Genomic DNA, 15,334 nt, shown 5'->3' on the forward strand with positions numbered 1-15,334 from the left:
GAGCCGAGCCAGAGCCCCTCTGCTCTCCCCCACCACAAATTTAACCCCAGCTTCAACTTTTCTTCTGCTGCCGTGGCTGAGCTGGGCTCCAGCAGTGCTGGGGTGGGTTTTCCCCTCTCTCCCCCCTTCCTCCTACATTGATTTTAGCGGAGAGGGAGGCGGGGTGGGGAATCCTTTTTATTGCGGCGCTCGGTTCTCTTTGCAAGCCTTCCTCCTTCTCCTCCTCCTCCTCCTCTGCTTTTTGTGCCCGCCGCAGCAGGGCTGGCCAGGCCGGGGGAGGGAAGCGATGGGAAGGGGAGATTGCCCCCTCCTCTCCCCCTATCTGTTTTTTTTGCAGGTGTGTCAATTTTAATTCTGCCCAGTAGGTGGGACTTGGTGACTTTCGCACCGTTTTTGTTATTTATTTATTTCCCCGATTGCTTCTCTCCCTCCCTCCCCTCCCATCCCTCCCTCCCCAGCCTCCCGTTGCGATCCTCCGGAGCGGCTGCGGGAGCGGCGGGCGGCCGGGCCGGCATGCATCCATCCCCGCCCGCGGCCGCGGCCGCTGCCCTAGCGGGAATTACAGCCTCTCCCAGCCAGCTGCCAGCATGATTTCATCTGCTGGAGGATTTTTGCATCTGATCGCTTGAGGTTTTGTTGTTGTTGTTTTTTTTTTTCTCCCTCTGTCTTTGTTTCCTTCCCCCTTTCCCCCCCTTCCCCTCCCTCCATCCCCCCTTTCCTCCTCCTCCTCTTTTTTAGAAGCAGCAATCGGAGATGGATGTCTCTCTTTGCCCTACCAAGTGCACTTTCTGGAGGGTATTTTTGCTCTGGAGCATTTGGGGAGACTATCTGCTTTCGGTGCTGGCTTGCCCTGCTAATTGTCTTTGCAGCAAGACAGACATCAATTGCAAGAAGCCGGATGATGGGAACCTCTTCCCTCTCTTGGAAGGGCAGGATTCAGGCAGCAGCAATGGCAACACGAGCATCAATATCACGGACATCTCAAGGAACATCACTTCCATGTAAGTGGGGGCCCCCCTGGGCTCCCTCTCCCGCGGCAGGGTGCGGGCTGGGTCGCCCGTGCGGGGCTCAGGTGCCCCCAGCATCGCTGCGCTGCCTGGGCTCAGTCCGGCTCCCCGGGCAGAGGGCGCAGATCCGGCTTTTCCCTTATTCCATTGCCCCCCCAAAAACATAAAAAGCCCAGCAACAGTTTGTCCAAGGCTTAAGAGGAATAAAGTAAATGAGATCTGATTCCTTAGCAGGAGAGAGAGCAGCAGGCAAAGATGCTAAAAGCTGCTGCTTCATTTAACTCTTTGCTTCTGCAAGGGAAGGGGGGATGCCACAGCCGCACATCGCCAAATATGTGCCCAAATTGGGCAAGAAAAGCCAGTTCTGAGCGTTTTCATTCTCAAGACTTTGGATCTGGTTAGAATGTCTTTATTTTTTACATCCCCACATCAGAAAATTCTCACTTCCTTGAGTGTATGTGGGGTCTGCGGTTTCGCCTTTTTAAGGGGAGGAAAAAAATAGGACAGTGAGATGTCCCTTAAGTAGCTTATTTAACTCACATTGTTATAATTTTGCAACTTGTCGTGGCGCTGCGACAGGATTTGTGCGTTTTTCGACTCGGGGTGGTGGTAGTGGGGAGAAGCATCGGAGCAGGGAGATATTTTTAGTTGAGCACTTTGTGTTTGTTTGCATGCTTGTTTATCTGGAAAATCAACTTGAAGTTGCCTTATCCTTGTTTGGAGAGGCAGTTAGCAAAGCCCATGTTAATCTCATCAGCGTGGAGTCAAGAAAGGAATACATTTCCTTCTGAATCCATCATACTCTGTGTGTGTGAAAAAAAAAAATCCTCATGGCTTCCAATCTCTGCTCTTTATTTTCCAGTACATTTTTGGGTGAGATGAACTCTGAGCCATTTCATTATTCTAATGCTAATTGAAATGTGAGCATTTAGGGAAATGTAGCCCCCAGAGCAAGTTGCCAGTGGGAGTTGAGCAGAGAAGAGGTGGAATCCTTTATTCTGGCAGTTAAATGCAGCAAGGTTTGAAATGAGTAATGGAAGGTTATTTATTTTTTTTTCCACCTCGATGGCATGGTTGCATGGAGGGAGAGGTCTCTGGGTCTCTTCCTGAGGCTGTTTTATTTGGTCACAGTGCAATTGCAGCAGAGCCTTGGAGTAATTGCAGTGCCTCTTTCACAGCTCTGCTCATCACCTTTGCTGGGTAAAGATGATTGTAGCTGCTTTCCCCACTTGCTTACAGGTTCATGTGATGCCCAGGCAGGTTTTCAGCAGGTACCACTGACCCTGAACACCCATCCCTGCCTTTCCCTTGCCAGCAAACCTCTGCAAACCCAGCAGGAATGGGGAAAATAAGTGGGGAAAGTAATGCAATGCTCCCCTTCCAATTGCCCCATATTTATCCTGTGTAGTGGTGCTGGAGTGTTTTCTCTATGATGCTGGAGGGATGAGGGTGATGCTGGTGAAGTCGGAGAAACTCGTGTTTTTTCCCTGTGCTCGCTGTTTGTTGTGGTTTAGTTTTAACCCTTTAGGGGCTGGGGAGCAGCGGGAAAGGCTGGGAAGGGTTTGGAAGCCACCAGCGTAAGTGTGCATTGTCAGATGTACAGACACATCTGAACTGCTGTGAGAGGTAGTATTACATGAGTTCTTTGTGCTCAGAAAATGTCTTTACTGCTTTGAAATTGAAAAATGCTGATAAGCAGTCTGTAAAAAGGAGAGGGGCAAAAATAACCCTCAAATGGACAAATTCAGAACCAGATCTTGGGTATTTTTTTGGACAGAAGCTTCTCTTAAGTTGGGAAGGAGAAAAAAGAGCCAGTTTTGCTGGAATTTGTATGCATCTCTGCTCCACACTGAGCAAAGCACATTCACTCACCCCCCACATTGCTTCTGGCTCCACACCTCACTCCTCAGGCTTTGGGAGGACTGAGGCACAGGACTGGGGTGAACCCCAAAATGCTGTGGGGGGCTGAGACTGACCCTGAGTGAAAACTTTGCCCAAGGGTCTGTGTTTACTGGGAAGGCAGCAGTGGTTTGTAGGGGATGCTTATGAGAGCTGAGGGATGGTTTGTGTGGTGGGGATGCTTCCCAGCAAAGAAGTCACTGCTGAGATCCAGGGTTGAACCATATTCATGCTCTTGTCTGGGAGGCATCAGGTCCTGCAACCTTCCAGGCTGATGTCAGGCCTCTCCTTGAGAGCCCTGACATCATGGGTGCTGTATGAGGGTGCCTTGAAGCCCAGACTGGTCATCGCTGAATCACTCCCTGCATGTGAGTCTAATTCAGCTGGGCACTGAACAGTGTTTCCCCTGCTTGCCAGGCTCACTGGGGGATTGGCCTCATTAGGCAGCTTGCCTCATTTGTGGGCAGCCAGTGGGCAAAAGCACCTTCTCTCACTAGGTTGGGGGGTGAGTAGGGGAGGCTCAGCCCTGTTTTTGTGGCTGGGGGATGTGATACCCCATGGACCTTGGGAAAGGTGGTAGTTGCTGCTCCATCTTGTTGCTGGTGAAAAAGCAGATGGAGTGGGGGGTGATGAAACAGCCCTGGGACCAAGCAGAGCCTTATTCATGTCCAAAAGGCAGCTCAGCTTTGAAATCAGGGGTTGGGTGTTGCTGATGAAAGACTGCCAGTGCCCGCTTAGAGAGCTGGATAAAGAAAACAGTATGAGCCATCTTTGAGGGCTTGTCCATCTTACCCACATGAGTCAGGGCAAGACTGCTCCATACCAGTCCACCTCAACCCAGCATCAGGGGCTAAGCCATCAGGGGCTTTGGGTTATATCACTTCTTAGCAGCTGATGAGACCCCTGAGGCAAGGCTGACAGAAGAGGCACAGGAGTCACCCAGCCAGTAGTACTGCCAAGGAGGTTGGCAGGGCAGGCCAGCCCAGCCCTGTGGGTGCCCTCAATGTGGTACCTCACCACTGAGCCTCCCATTGCACCCCTCAAATGAATGGCCATTGCTTCAATTGCTGGTGGTTCTGCTTCCCAGCCATACTGCTTTTGGTAAAAGTGGAGCAGTCAGAGCTGGGTTGTTCCTGCCCTAGATGGGCTGGAGGGGATGGTGACACTCAACTTTGTGCAAATCCAGGCAGTGCCAGATTAATGGTGAAGCAGGGAAAGGGCATGTGGTTCCTGCCCTGAGATAGAGTGGGAGGCTGGGTTGGCTGATTTCCCTCTGCCCTTTCCCAGCATGCTCAAAAGCTTACTCAATTTTGGATTGCATCCTTGGAGACTCAACACTGCACACAGATCTCTGTGAGAGCTGCCAGTGGTCCTGTCTAGCTGGAAGACCAACTTGGACCTGGCTAAGATGGCTCCAGTTTGGAGCTGTGCTCTGTATTTCCCCCACCTGATTTTGGGAAAGGGCACCATGGGGCTAGGGTATGTCCATGCCATTGTTTTTCCCAGTGCAGCCGAGTGAGTGGCTTTTGCTTTGTCCCCAGCCAGGTGTGACTTATGAAAATGCTCAAGCTTCCCCCAATCCATCCTCACCCCTGTGGTGTGGGGCTCCATTCATTGAAAGACCTCCCTAGAAAAGACCAGATGTATAGGGAGAACTTTGATCCTGGGGATCCTGCAGCACAGAGCCCCTTCTACCCCCATGTACTGAGCAGCTGGGGGGTTTGTCACTCCAGGTCCCCAACCATGGCACTGTGAGGGGCTTGCTGGCTGGCACATGGGGAAACCGGGCTTGCCTGTGCCACTGCATGTCAGGATGATGGTGTGTGCCGTGTGCCAGGGGTGGGCAGGGCCAGGGAGTTACCCTTCTGGCAGCGTGGGCAGCTCCTGCATGCACCGGCACCGTGCGTGGGGAAGGACAGACGGAGGAGTTTGCCATCTGGGCCTCCCTACTTCTCAGCTGTTGCTATGGCACTGCAGAAATGCTGCTAGGCAGGCGATGGTGGCCTGTGTTTTTCACCCCTGGGCTCCCTCAAGGTAGGGAGATGTCCCCAGTACATAAAATTTTGCTCCTTACCCAGCCTCACCAAGGGAGAATGGGAATTCTTATATCAAAATAGCTTCAATAGGTGGACTTTCAGGGTGTATATCTGTGCAGTTCGTAGCTGCTTTCAACAAGGTGAAATGAATTCAGAGCAACCCAAGGGCAGGTGGCTTATTGTAGAGCACTGTGGGGTGTAGGATTTTTGGGGTCTCACAGGGCCAAGAGGAAGCATTTTGTCCCATTCTATGGACAAGAAGAGCATCCTCGCTCTCTCCTATTGAGCTGTCCCACCAGCCCACGGCAGCATCCGCTCCATGCTGTGGGCCTGGTTGGGAGTGGGAGAGCCACGTCAGAGCTGGATGCTGTGGGGGGTGAGCGGCAGCACAGCCCCCACTCACTGCGCGGGAGCTGGGAGCATGTGGAGTGGGGGAGAGCGAGGGGGTGCTCAGAGCAGCAGCACCCCTTCAGTGCTGGTGCAGGGAGAGCCAAACACCTGTTTCTGTGATGGAGGGGAGACAAAAAGGCTAGGCATCTTCCTGAAAGAGCTGGAGGGAGCAGAACTTGCTCTGATGACCTAAACAGCTGAGAAAAGGCCTCTTGTGGTGCTCAGGTTAGTGACTGCTCTGCTTCAGACAATGGGCACAAATTTTTCACCTCTCTGTGAATCTGCCATTGTGTCAGCATCCCTTGTGTATTGCTCCTCTCCAAAGCCTCCTATCTCCTGGTCCCGGAGGGTTTGGCTGCTGCAGACACCATTCAAAAGGTCTCTCATTCAGTACAGGCTGGATTTCCTGGGCTCTCATTCATGAAGAGAAGCTGTCCTGAAGAATATTAGGATGGGTGAGGTGGGTGCAGCACAAGGCTGTGAGAACAGAAGAGAGTGCAGAGATGTTTGGGACAAAGAGATGGGCTGAGATATATGGTCTTGATGCTCTAGAGGTGTCTTAAGTCAGGAGCACTGTAACCTCTGTATTCTGCCCCTTTCCCATGAGCTGGCTGTTGGCTCCTTGCCCTGTTCTTATGGTCTTTCTCTCTGCTGACCAGTCTTGCAGAGAGGCACTTTCCTGGCACAGGTGATGTCAGGTACTTCTTGAGGAAGGGGACAGTTTTGTTGGCTGCCAACACTTCTCAGACTTTTTCTGAACTAAACGTGGGCTCTGAACTCCTATGCAGACAGGAGCAACTGGTGACATAAATGGTTTCACGGTCCATGTGGCATCTCCCCAGCTCTCAAGTCCTGCAGTATTTGGGGAGATCTAAGTCAGCTCTGCTTGTTGGCTTGTCTCCTTGGAATTGGGGAGGTGAGATGGAGGTGCTTCAGGACTAGGAAAGATGTTTAGTGGGAGGAAGAAGAAGAGACTGAGCAAAGACTTTTGTGCTGCCCTCGGAGGCTTGGAGATCTGTTGCCTCTGGCTACTGGTTTTTGTAGAGCTCAGTTAGGACAAGCTCTCTGGGTCTGCTCTACCTTATGAAGGTGACACTTTCCTGTGCTTTGGCATGAGGCTGCTTGAGGTCTCCCAAAGTGTGACCACCCATGCATCCAGTAATGCTGGGCTCTTTCAGTGGAGCTCCCAAACAGTCCATGAGATGTCCCATGGGATCACCCTTGGAGAGCCCTGCAGGTAGATTGTGCTCAGTGATGCTTCTCGGTGCTACCCTGGCCCACTGTCTTGTCCTGCTCAATGGAGTGCCCCTGCTTGGTCCTGCCTATAAGTTTATGGCTGTATTTGGTACATCCCACTCAAGGAGGAACTGCAATTAAGTGGGTGGTGAACCAACCTCTAAGCCTGCCAGGCTTCCAAAAGTAAATATTAATAGTGTTTGTAACTCAGTGTGTCATTTACCAGGCCCTATGCAATAGCAGTATTTTTGTGTTTTCTGCCGTGGGATTTTAAACAGGTTGTTGAGGTGCCTCCTAAGCAGGTGTGTTTGACAGCAGTCTGTGGGCTCTGGTCTCCCCCAAATTCTCTTCTCTTCTCTCTGCACCAAGGGGCGCACAGCAAAACTGTCATCAAGGAGGTGCTCTAGGGTGAATTTCTTGCTCAGAGGCTGCAGTTTGTGCTGTGATTGGATATCACAGCACTTTGTGCCCTGCATATGGAGATGAGGACTCAGCATCCTGCTCTCCTTCCTCCATGATCCAGGCCCACGAGGGCTACGCATGCAGAACAGGACTATGGCTGCACCAGGCTGTTCCCGTTATCCCCAACAAGGAAATGCTCGGGACTGAGGTTGTTCGTGTGGGAGCGCTGGCAAACGAGCAGCCCCGTGGATGTGCCGTTGCGTCCGGCCGGCCCGGCTCAGCCCCGGCTCCCTCTGCTCGGCGCATCCTGGCTCATCCGCTCTGCTGTTCCCATCTTGAAGGTGGCTGTGCCGCTAGAGGGCAAGCGGCAGCGCCAGACAGCCCGGCTCCGGGTTGCGAAATGCGCGGGTTGCGCGGACACGGCCGGGATGGAGCCGCGCCGGAGCTGCGCGGATTGCGGGAGCGCCGCGGGCTACGAGGGCTCGAGGTCGGGTCACCGCTTGCATGCTGTCACAATGAAGAGCTTTTCCTCTGGGCGCCCATGCTGCTGGACCCCTCTTGGGCTCTCACCTGCTCCCTAATTCGGCATCCCAGTCCCTGTCAGTGTCATATGGTCCCCTGGGATCTGAATGGGTTGCTGGGTCACAGCTTTCTTTGTGCTGCTGCTGCGGGAGGATGTGGTCAGTGCATCCCCACATACCTATAGCTCTTAAACCACTGCTGCAAGTGATACAGCCCCAGTCTGTGAACTGAGGTCATTTGCAGCTTTTTGGAAGTTATTGACCCAACTAAAGCAGGTGCAGTGAGAAGGTGTTGCAGGGCAAGAGGTGCCTGGTCCATGGAGAAATCTTGGAGGCAGAGACAAGAGAGCACAGTCTGAGAGCTGTCTCTGGAGGCTTCCAGAGTAGTTGCAAAGCTTTTTACTCCTCTGATTAACCCTCTGCTGCACAGGTTGGATGAAGGTTGAAGGGCTAAAGAGGCCACATGTCCTTCCCTGAGGAAGGAAGGCTGAGAAGAGCCTGGTGTGAGATAGGGCAAGGGTGACTGGGGGTAGGAAACTGGTCTTGATGCTGTAGAATCCTCCATGAGCAGCTCCTGCGTTATCTCATCCTCCCTGGCAGCTGGGTCAAAGGTGGACTAGTTATTTCCCTGCTGGCTATTGCCAGTTGCTACCAGCATGATGGAAAGGCTGTGACACCCAGTGGTCCCACAATGTAACAGCAAATGGGTCCCCTGTGTCGTGGCAGGGGTGACATTTGAGTGAGCGTAGATGTGTGTTGGGCTGTGGGTTATGAATAGGGGTTTAGAACCATGATACTGCTCAGGGCCTGGGCTTCACTTTGGTTAAAGAACAAGAGATTAAAATCTCTGGACTTCCCTTGGAAGGCTGCACTGGAGTCAGAGCCCAGTACTCCACCAGCCTTGCTGTGCTGTGTCCTTGTGCATTGCGACCCTCCACACACCACCCCTATTCCAAATCCCATGGGACTGGGGGTTCTCTCCTGTTGCCCTCTGTATGAGACCTTGTCCCCCTGCATGCCTAGAAGAGTGGCACCAGAAAATACGTGCTGTATTTTAAGCTCATTTTCATGTGCTGTAGCAGTTGAGGAGCTGAAGGAAAAGCCAGAACCAGGTCTACAGCCAGCTTTCCTCCAGCTGTGTGCTTTGGTATAGTAGGTAATGGAGCCTGGTAGTGACCATCCCCTTCCTCTGCCTCCTCTCCAGCATGTGACATCACCCCACCTTCTCCTTCTCCCAGCTGTGGTTTGCCAAAACAGAAGGAAAGTTGCCTTTTTAATCAAAAACAAAAGTCTCAAGAGTTGGAGTAGAGAGGTCAGGAAGGGTTGCCAAGGGAGTGTGATGGTGCGACAGCACAGATGTGCAACTCAAGGTGCTTATTCTTGACTATGGTGCTTGTTACAGTGGCAACAAAGTGGTCTTGGGATCCCAGGGAATGATTCAGGGAGATGCTGAGCCCAAGTGATATTCCCCTTGCAGCCTCTTCCCTGCAGCTCTCCTACAGCTCCACGCTGGGCCCAGTTGTGCTGGGAAGGGGACAGGGCACTGGTGCCTTTGCTGGCTCCCTGCCCTGTCCCTGGGAGACTGAGAAGTGTGTCGAAGCAGATGTGAGCATGGTGAAGCCCCCATCCTCCTGCATCGTGCCAGGCTGTCCTTTAACTAGCTCTCACCAGGAGGTTTCCGCTAAGAAATGTTAATGTGGAAATGCTCAAACAGATGCTGGTAATCTGAGTGCTGCTGAGGACCATGCATGCTCAGGGTTTTGCCAGGATAAATTAGGAACATGAGAGCTCAGCTGAGCCACAGTGATGCCAGGCTCTCACTCCTGACCCTGCTGGGACATGAAGCCATGTGGGGGGGGGAGCTCGGGTGCCTGCAGCTGCTGACTTTCCTTCTGCTTCTGGAACAGCTCTGGCCTCATTCCCCATCCCATGCTCTCCATGGAAATACTGTGCAGTGACCTGGACTGGGAACAAGGAGTCCTGGCTCTCCAGCCTGTGATCCAGTTGTGCAAATACTCCCTTGGGCTGTCTGCCCTTCTGTCTGCTTCTTGCCCAGGCAGACAAGGCCAGCTTGGGCATCCCTCGTGTCCATCCCAGTACAGAGGCATTGCCTTTGGGGAACTGTGTGATTTGTGTGGCTGGAAAAATTTCTCTTGTCCCCCAAAACTCTTGCCTCCAGGGTCCAGCTGAGCATTCCTGAGTCAGTGATGTGGGTCCTGGCTTTGTCTGTCTCCTGCCTTGCCTGTGCTCTCCCAGACAAAATATGTCCCAGGAAAAGTAAGGTGAAAGCTACCAAATCACTTGGTGGGCACTGCTGAGCAGCCTGTGGAACAAGCAAAGAAGTTCAGTGCTTGGAAAAATCCAGACATAGGGTCAAGGATACTACATGTTCCCAGCTCCCCAGTCTGCCAAGAGCATGCCTTCCTCCTGGGGTATTTTCTATGCCAGTTTAGAAAAGCTGAATGTTACTGTGGACTGCTTCCTAGTTTGAGCCTCACATGGGCTCTAGACACATTTGTGCTGCCAGCCATCTCACAGGCTGGCCCAGGCTCTCCAGGGAAGAGGGCAGAACAGCAAAGAGTTTGATCAGAGTTAGAGCAGCTCCCGTGAGAAGTACTGTGCCCCTTATTTCAGGTTGAGGCAGATGCTGAAGGGTGCAAAGCCTGAGTCTGAGGACTGCATGCAGAACACCCATGTGCTACAGGGATGCTGTTTGGGCAGAGAGGGGGCCTCTATAACAGGAAATTCTGCAGGGCTGGCACACCAGGGGTTAATGGTAAGGTGCATGATACAGCTGGAGCGGATTTGGGAGAGGCAGAGCCTAATGAGCCTAAAGAGATATCAGGTGGGAGAGCTGAGCTGTGGGTGTTGGGGTTTGTGTGTGAGGGAGGCAGCAGTTGCTGTTTTTTACAAGACACTGCAGTGGTGGTTTGGAGAAGAGGAGCTGGAATGGAACAGGGGTGCTCTCAGGTAGGAAGCTTGTGTGGGTTGCCTGCTCTAGCTCTGGGTAGACAGGAGGGATGTGGGTGTTTGTAGCTGGTCGCTGGAGCAGCCCTGGCTGCCTGTTGCTGTGCCCCCACAGCATTTTTTGGGTTGATTGTCTGGCCCTTGGGACCACAGGCCCTTGGCTATAGCTGAGATGCCATTTCAAGGCCAAGAGGCTCCTCTTAATGCCTAAGTCCTGCCTGGAAATCATTCTCTCTATGCCTTGCCTTGCTTGTGCTCTCCCTCAGGACTTGATGGCTGATGTTCCTGGTGTTTCCAGCCTGAGCCATGCCTGGTGTTGCTTTAAGTTGCACATAAGCTCTCCCTTCCAGGAGGGATGGTGGTGGGATCCTCAGGTTTTGCCCTAGGCTTGTTCCCAGCCCCAGGCAGACTGCTCAGCACCCAGTGTACTGGGCTGACCTGGCCTCGAGGGAAGGATCCCTGCCTTCCAAAAGGCATGGGTAACAGATTTATTTATTCAGAGACTTAATTAACATCTTTCAATATTAAATAGTAAACAAACTGCGTCTAGAGAGATCAACATTTACAAGCAGGGATTTTTTGTTTTTTTCCCCTCTGTGGGACATGTACTTGTTTTTTAAGTATTTGGGGAGGAGCAACTGTGTGTGGGCTCTGGTTAATGGGAGAGGGCTGGACGCACAGCCCTGCTGGTGAAGGAGGGGGAGAAGGCAGGGATGAAGGGGCAGGAGGGCTGGGGAAAAATGAGCCAGAGAAGCAGGGGTGTGTGCTTTGAGCATTCATGTTGGGGAATTGCTGAGCCAAGTGCTTGATTTTCGCACTTGCCTTTGGGATATGTCATTCTGTCCAGGCAGGTGGAAGGGGACAGGCAGGAGATGGAGGTTTCTGCCTCGGCACAGCTAATTGCAATCAAAAGGTGGTGGTCCCTGCAAGGGGAGGTGGTTTGCAGCTGATCTGCATCCTATTATCTCTGCAAATGGAGGCCTGCCTGGTAGCGGATTACACTGGGGGTTATTTATTGGCAAAGCACTGTACAGTTTTAATTTTTCCTTTTTGCTTATTCAGGCTTTAGCTCCAGAGGAAAATAGCCTGGGGTGGCTTTGAAATGGATTCTCTCTGCCCCATTAACTTATTCAGTGAGTTTAATGGGCCTTTTTTTCTCTGAGCCTTGAAGCCATCATTAAAAGGCAGAGATTTATAAAAGCAAAGATACTCCTGAGCTTTAGTCAAACTTTGGGGAAGCAGGAGGGGGGAAATGGTGTTGCTTCTGTCTGTGGTTCTGTTAAAGATGTGAGTTGGGTGCTGCTATTATGTCTCTCTGGAAGTTTTACATGGATAAGAGAACCAGGTTGCTTGGGATGCTGCCCTGGGGCTGCCCAAGTGTCTCTGCTGAGGAGCTGTGGTATTGGCTGGACTGTGCTGGGACTGAGTCCCTCACCTGTAAGCAATGGGATGTCATCTTGGTTCCTACTCGTTGGGATATTGCTTAGTGTCACTTGAAACCTGTCTGTCCTGGAAAGCTGCATCTCTCCAGGTTGAGAGAAACTTATTCTCTTACTTTGTATAGTCTGCTTACAACTTTACTTTCATCTTGTTTATGCCATGCCAGGACTGGGCAGTGCTTAATGCTTTCATGGGTGTTTGTGGTCAGTGCTTGGACACGTTCCCCTCATTCCCTCCCTCTGCTAGTGGCATTGGTCCTATTGCACCCCTGTGCTGAGCAGCCCAGTGCTGCAAGAAATTGGATGTCTCCTGTAGAGATTGCACTTGTTTAGCATGTGGCCTCCTCTGTTACAAAATGGGGAGTGCCTGAAAAATGAAATCAAGATTAAATGTTTGAGTGAATTTCCTCCTTTTTTTTTTTGACTCTTCCAGGACCAAATCTCTCTCCCTTTTGTTTTGCCAGCCAGACCTGGTACCTATTTGTGGAGTAAGTGTAGGAGCATGCAAGGTATGGGTTGATGTGTCACCTCAGGGCACCCTCATGCTGGAATGGCTGAAGTTTTGGTCCCCAGGCCATGATGTGCTGCAAATCTCACTTCTGGATGGGCAGTCTTCTGCTTGTACCACTGACAGAAAGTAGTGGTAGGGCAGAGCTGGTGGCAGCAGGATGTCCTGGCTTGCTTCCAAATATTAGGTCTCCCAGGGTGGCAGAGGTTAGTGACAGTGTTCTCCAAAGGGAGGATGTCACAATGTGGTAGAGTTTCTGTGCTGGGACCACTTTTGCTATGTGTTTCTTTACTTCCTTCATGTGCACCTCTTCAGGTTGGCCCCTGGCAGTGTGAGCAGGCATGTGTCTCTGTGCCCAGCCTGGCACCTGCCAGAGCAGGGATGCTGCTAGTATGAGCCTGGGCAGGGAGGTTTGTGACAGCTGGAGACCCAAACATGCTGCCACCCATCATGTCTGCACCATGTGCTTGAGGAATGTGTGCCCCCCCAGCCTCATTACACTTCAGCAGCTGGGGGAAGGTGCATTGGGGAGAGGGAAAGGACTTGCCTGCCCAAGCCAGTGTGCTCAGGGTCGCATGAGTGGGGGTGACCTTAGTCCCTCCCTCCTGCTAGATGCCAGAAGTGGCTGGAAAATGGGACTGGAGACTGGGTGACTTGACTTGTGTCTATCTGTGATGGTGGCCCTGGGACTGACTCATCTCCCCTGCTGTGGGATGGAGGGACAGTAGACCATGACCCCTGCCTGCCTGTCACCAGCCTGGCAGCCCCATTCCAGCAGCAGTGAAGAGTCTTGGCAGTGGGAGAAATGCTGTCTCTCTGCCAGCAGATGGGTTGGATCAGACTCTGGCGGGGAGGGACCGCGGGGTTTGCCAGGAAGAAGGAAGGGCCTCCAGGTCTAGGAGATGTCTGAGGGTTTGTTGTTTGTAGCTTCCCTGGAGGTGCTGACCACCAAGCCTGACCTTGCAACATTGGATCGGGGCAGCAGTGGGACAGGGACACACTGGAATGACCCTGGGGCTGCATTGGACAAGCAGAAACCAGCTGCAGCATGCAGCCTTGCTGGGGCAGGGACAGTTCCCCATGATGGCCTGTCTGTGACCTCCAGAGCAGAGCAAAAGGGAGGCTTCTTACAGGTCCATCAGCTCCTGTATCTCTCTGCAGGTCACAGGGGTCAGGAGAAGGAGATGCTCACTTCCTAATAAAGACTCATAAAACACACTTCTCGCCTGCCCCTATAAATCCTGGCCTCTGTGCTACCTGCTGTGTAAATTGCTGCTGACCCTGTAAATCATGCTCTGCCTTCCTTGAATGCAGCCCTTATAAATCCTCTGTCCCCATTAGTTTTCCTCTGCCCACCCCTTTGCTCTGCCTGTGCTGTAAATCCTGAGCCCTGGTGGGGCTGGGGGAATGGAGGGAGGGTGCAGTGATGGGGTGATGAAGGGTAACTGTCCCAAGATGGGTTAATCCCTCCCGACAGCTCCCCCAGGACTCACTTGCCAGTAGGAGCTGGTGGAGGACATTCTGCCCGGCTGATTGTGGGGAAGGTCATCCTTGTGCTGGAAGCAGGGCTGGGCTGTCATCTTCAGCTGGGCAGCAGCCAGCTGGCTGTAAACTGGAGGGTGTTGGTATCCCAGCTGATAGAAGGGCTTCTGGAGCGGGCTGCTCCCCCAGGACATGTTTCTGAGATGTAAAAATAGCCAGAGAAAAGAGAAAATCTCCCTTTATCCCTTGAGTGCTCAGAGTCATGCCATAGCTTAGCTTCACCATGCCCCTTTGTAAGCTCTCTTCAGTGAGCATTGAAGAAACTGCAGGCAGCAGAGGTCCCTTGTATGATGGAGGACCATCACCTGGGCATCTGCTGGATACTGATGTTCTGTTGTGAAGCCATGAGTTACTGGAGTGACCATGTTGTTGCTTTTTTTTTCCCCCTTATAATGATGCTGGGGCAGCATGTAGGAGCTGAGGCAAGGGGTCTGACAGAGACTTGACCTGATGGAGGTGTAGGAAGCCAAGCATGGAGCCATTACCTCAGTGCTGTGACCTGTCTGTGAGTGGGTGTGCAAGGGGAGGTGCTGTTGTCTTCATAGGAAAGGCTTGTTCTTCATACACTGACAGTGCTGCTGCTTTACTGTGGCTCAGTGGGGTGTCCCAAGTTGTGCACACACCTGGAACCCAGGCAGGGTGTTATTTGGTGTACAAATTATTGAGTCTTTCTAAGTCTTAATGAGCAGAAACTGATGACACTCTAACACAGCTGCCTTTTTCCTCCTAATGAGCAGGAGTGAGCATTATCCTGAAATGCATGAGCAGCTCTGCCCTGCTCCCACTGAAGTCAGGGGAGCACACAGCAGTGAATGCACAGTTGGAGCCATGGTGGTCTCGCCCATGGTAGTATTTTGGGATGGTGCTGTCTGAAAAGCTGCTGCAGGCATGCAGGGTTTAGAGGGTTCTGCTTGGCTCTCTGGGGAGGAAGATGCTGCAGGAGATCTGAGTGTCTTGTGATGCAGCTTTCTGAGTGCCCTAATCCTCAAGCTGTTAGTGGGGAACTGGAGTAACAGCCTAGGTCAGAGGCGTGCAGCCTTTCCTGATCTTTCTCTGCAAGCCCCAAGCCTGGAGGTGCTCCTCAAATCTGAGTGGTTCAGCATGGACCTAACGCAGTGTGGACTGTGTGTGTCCTCTGGAAAGGCACTGACCCATGTCACTTGCAGCTTAGCTCTGCCTGACTGCCCAGAGTATGGTTGCCAGAAGACTTGCAAGAAAAACATGGTGATGGTCTGGGATGGCTGGTTCAGGCATTAATATTAACTGTTGTTGATGCTCTGCTCTGGACCTGAGCTTGACCCAGCTGGGTGTTTCCTTGAGAACTTTCTCCTGCCACAAAACATCCCTTTTTTTTAAAATTAATTTTCTTCTGTATCTTGTGTCTGAG

At 52.2% G+C, this 15,334-nt stretch overlaps 1 protein-coding gene across 4 annotated transcripts in view; it reads left to right on the forward strand.

The window, feature by feature from the left end:
* Window positions 1-334: 334 nt before the first annotated feature.
* Window positions 335-15,334, forward strand: part of NTRK3 (neurotrophic receptor tyrosine kinase 3) — a 220,555-nt gene continuing 205,555 nt past the window's right edge. Inside the window, exon 1 of one of the 4 annotated variants that reach the window (XM_071568920.1) lies at window positions 335-1,001. In XM_071568920.1, the coding sequence (XP_071425021.1) occupies window positions 754-1,001 (248 nt within the window). In that variant the 5' untranslated portion in view covers window positions 335-753. Of the gene's footprint in view, window positions 1,002-10,376; window positions 10,462-15,334 lie in introns of those variants that run through there. The other 3 variants (XM_071568921.1, XM_071568925.1, XM_071568924.1) reach the window with 3 other exon arrangements.

The sequence above is a fragment of the Pithys albifrons genome, chromosome 13 (assembly GCF_047495875.1).
Source record: "Pithys albifrons albifrons isolate INPA30051 chromosome 13, PitAlb_v1, whole genome shotgun sequence".
Lineage (NCBI taxonomy): Eukaryota > Metazoa > Chordata > Aves > Passeriformes > Thamnophilidae > Pithys > Pithys albifrons.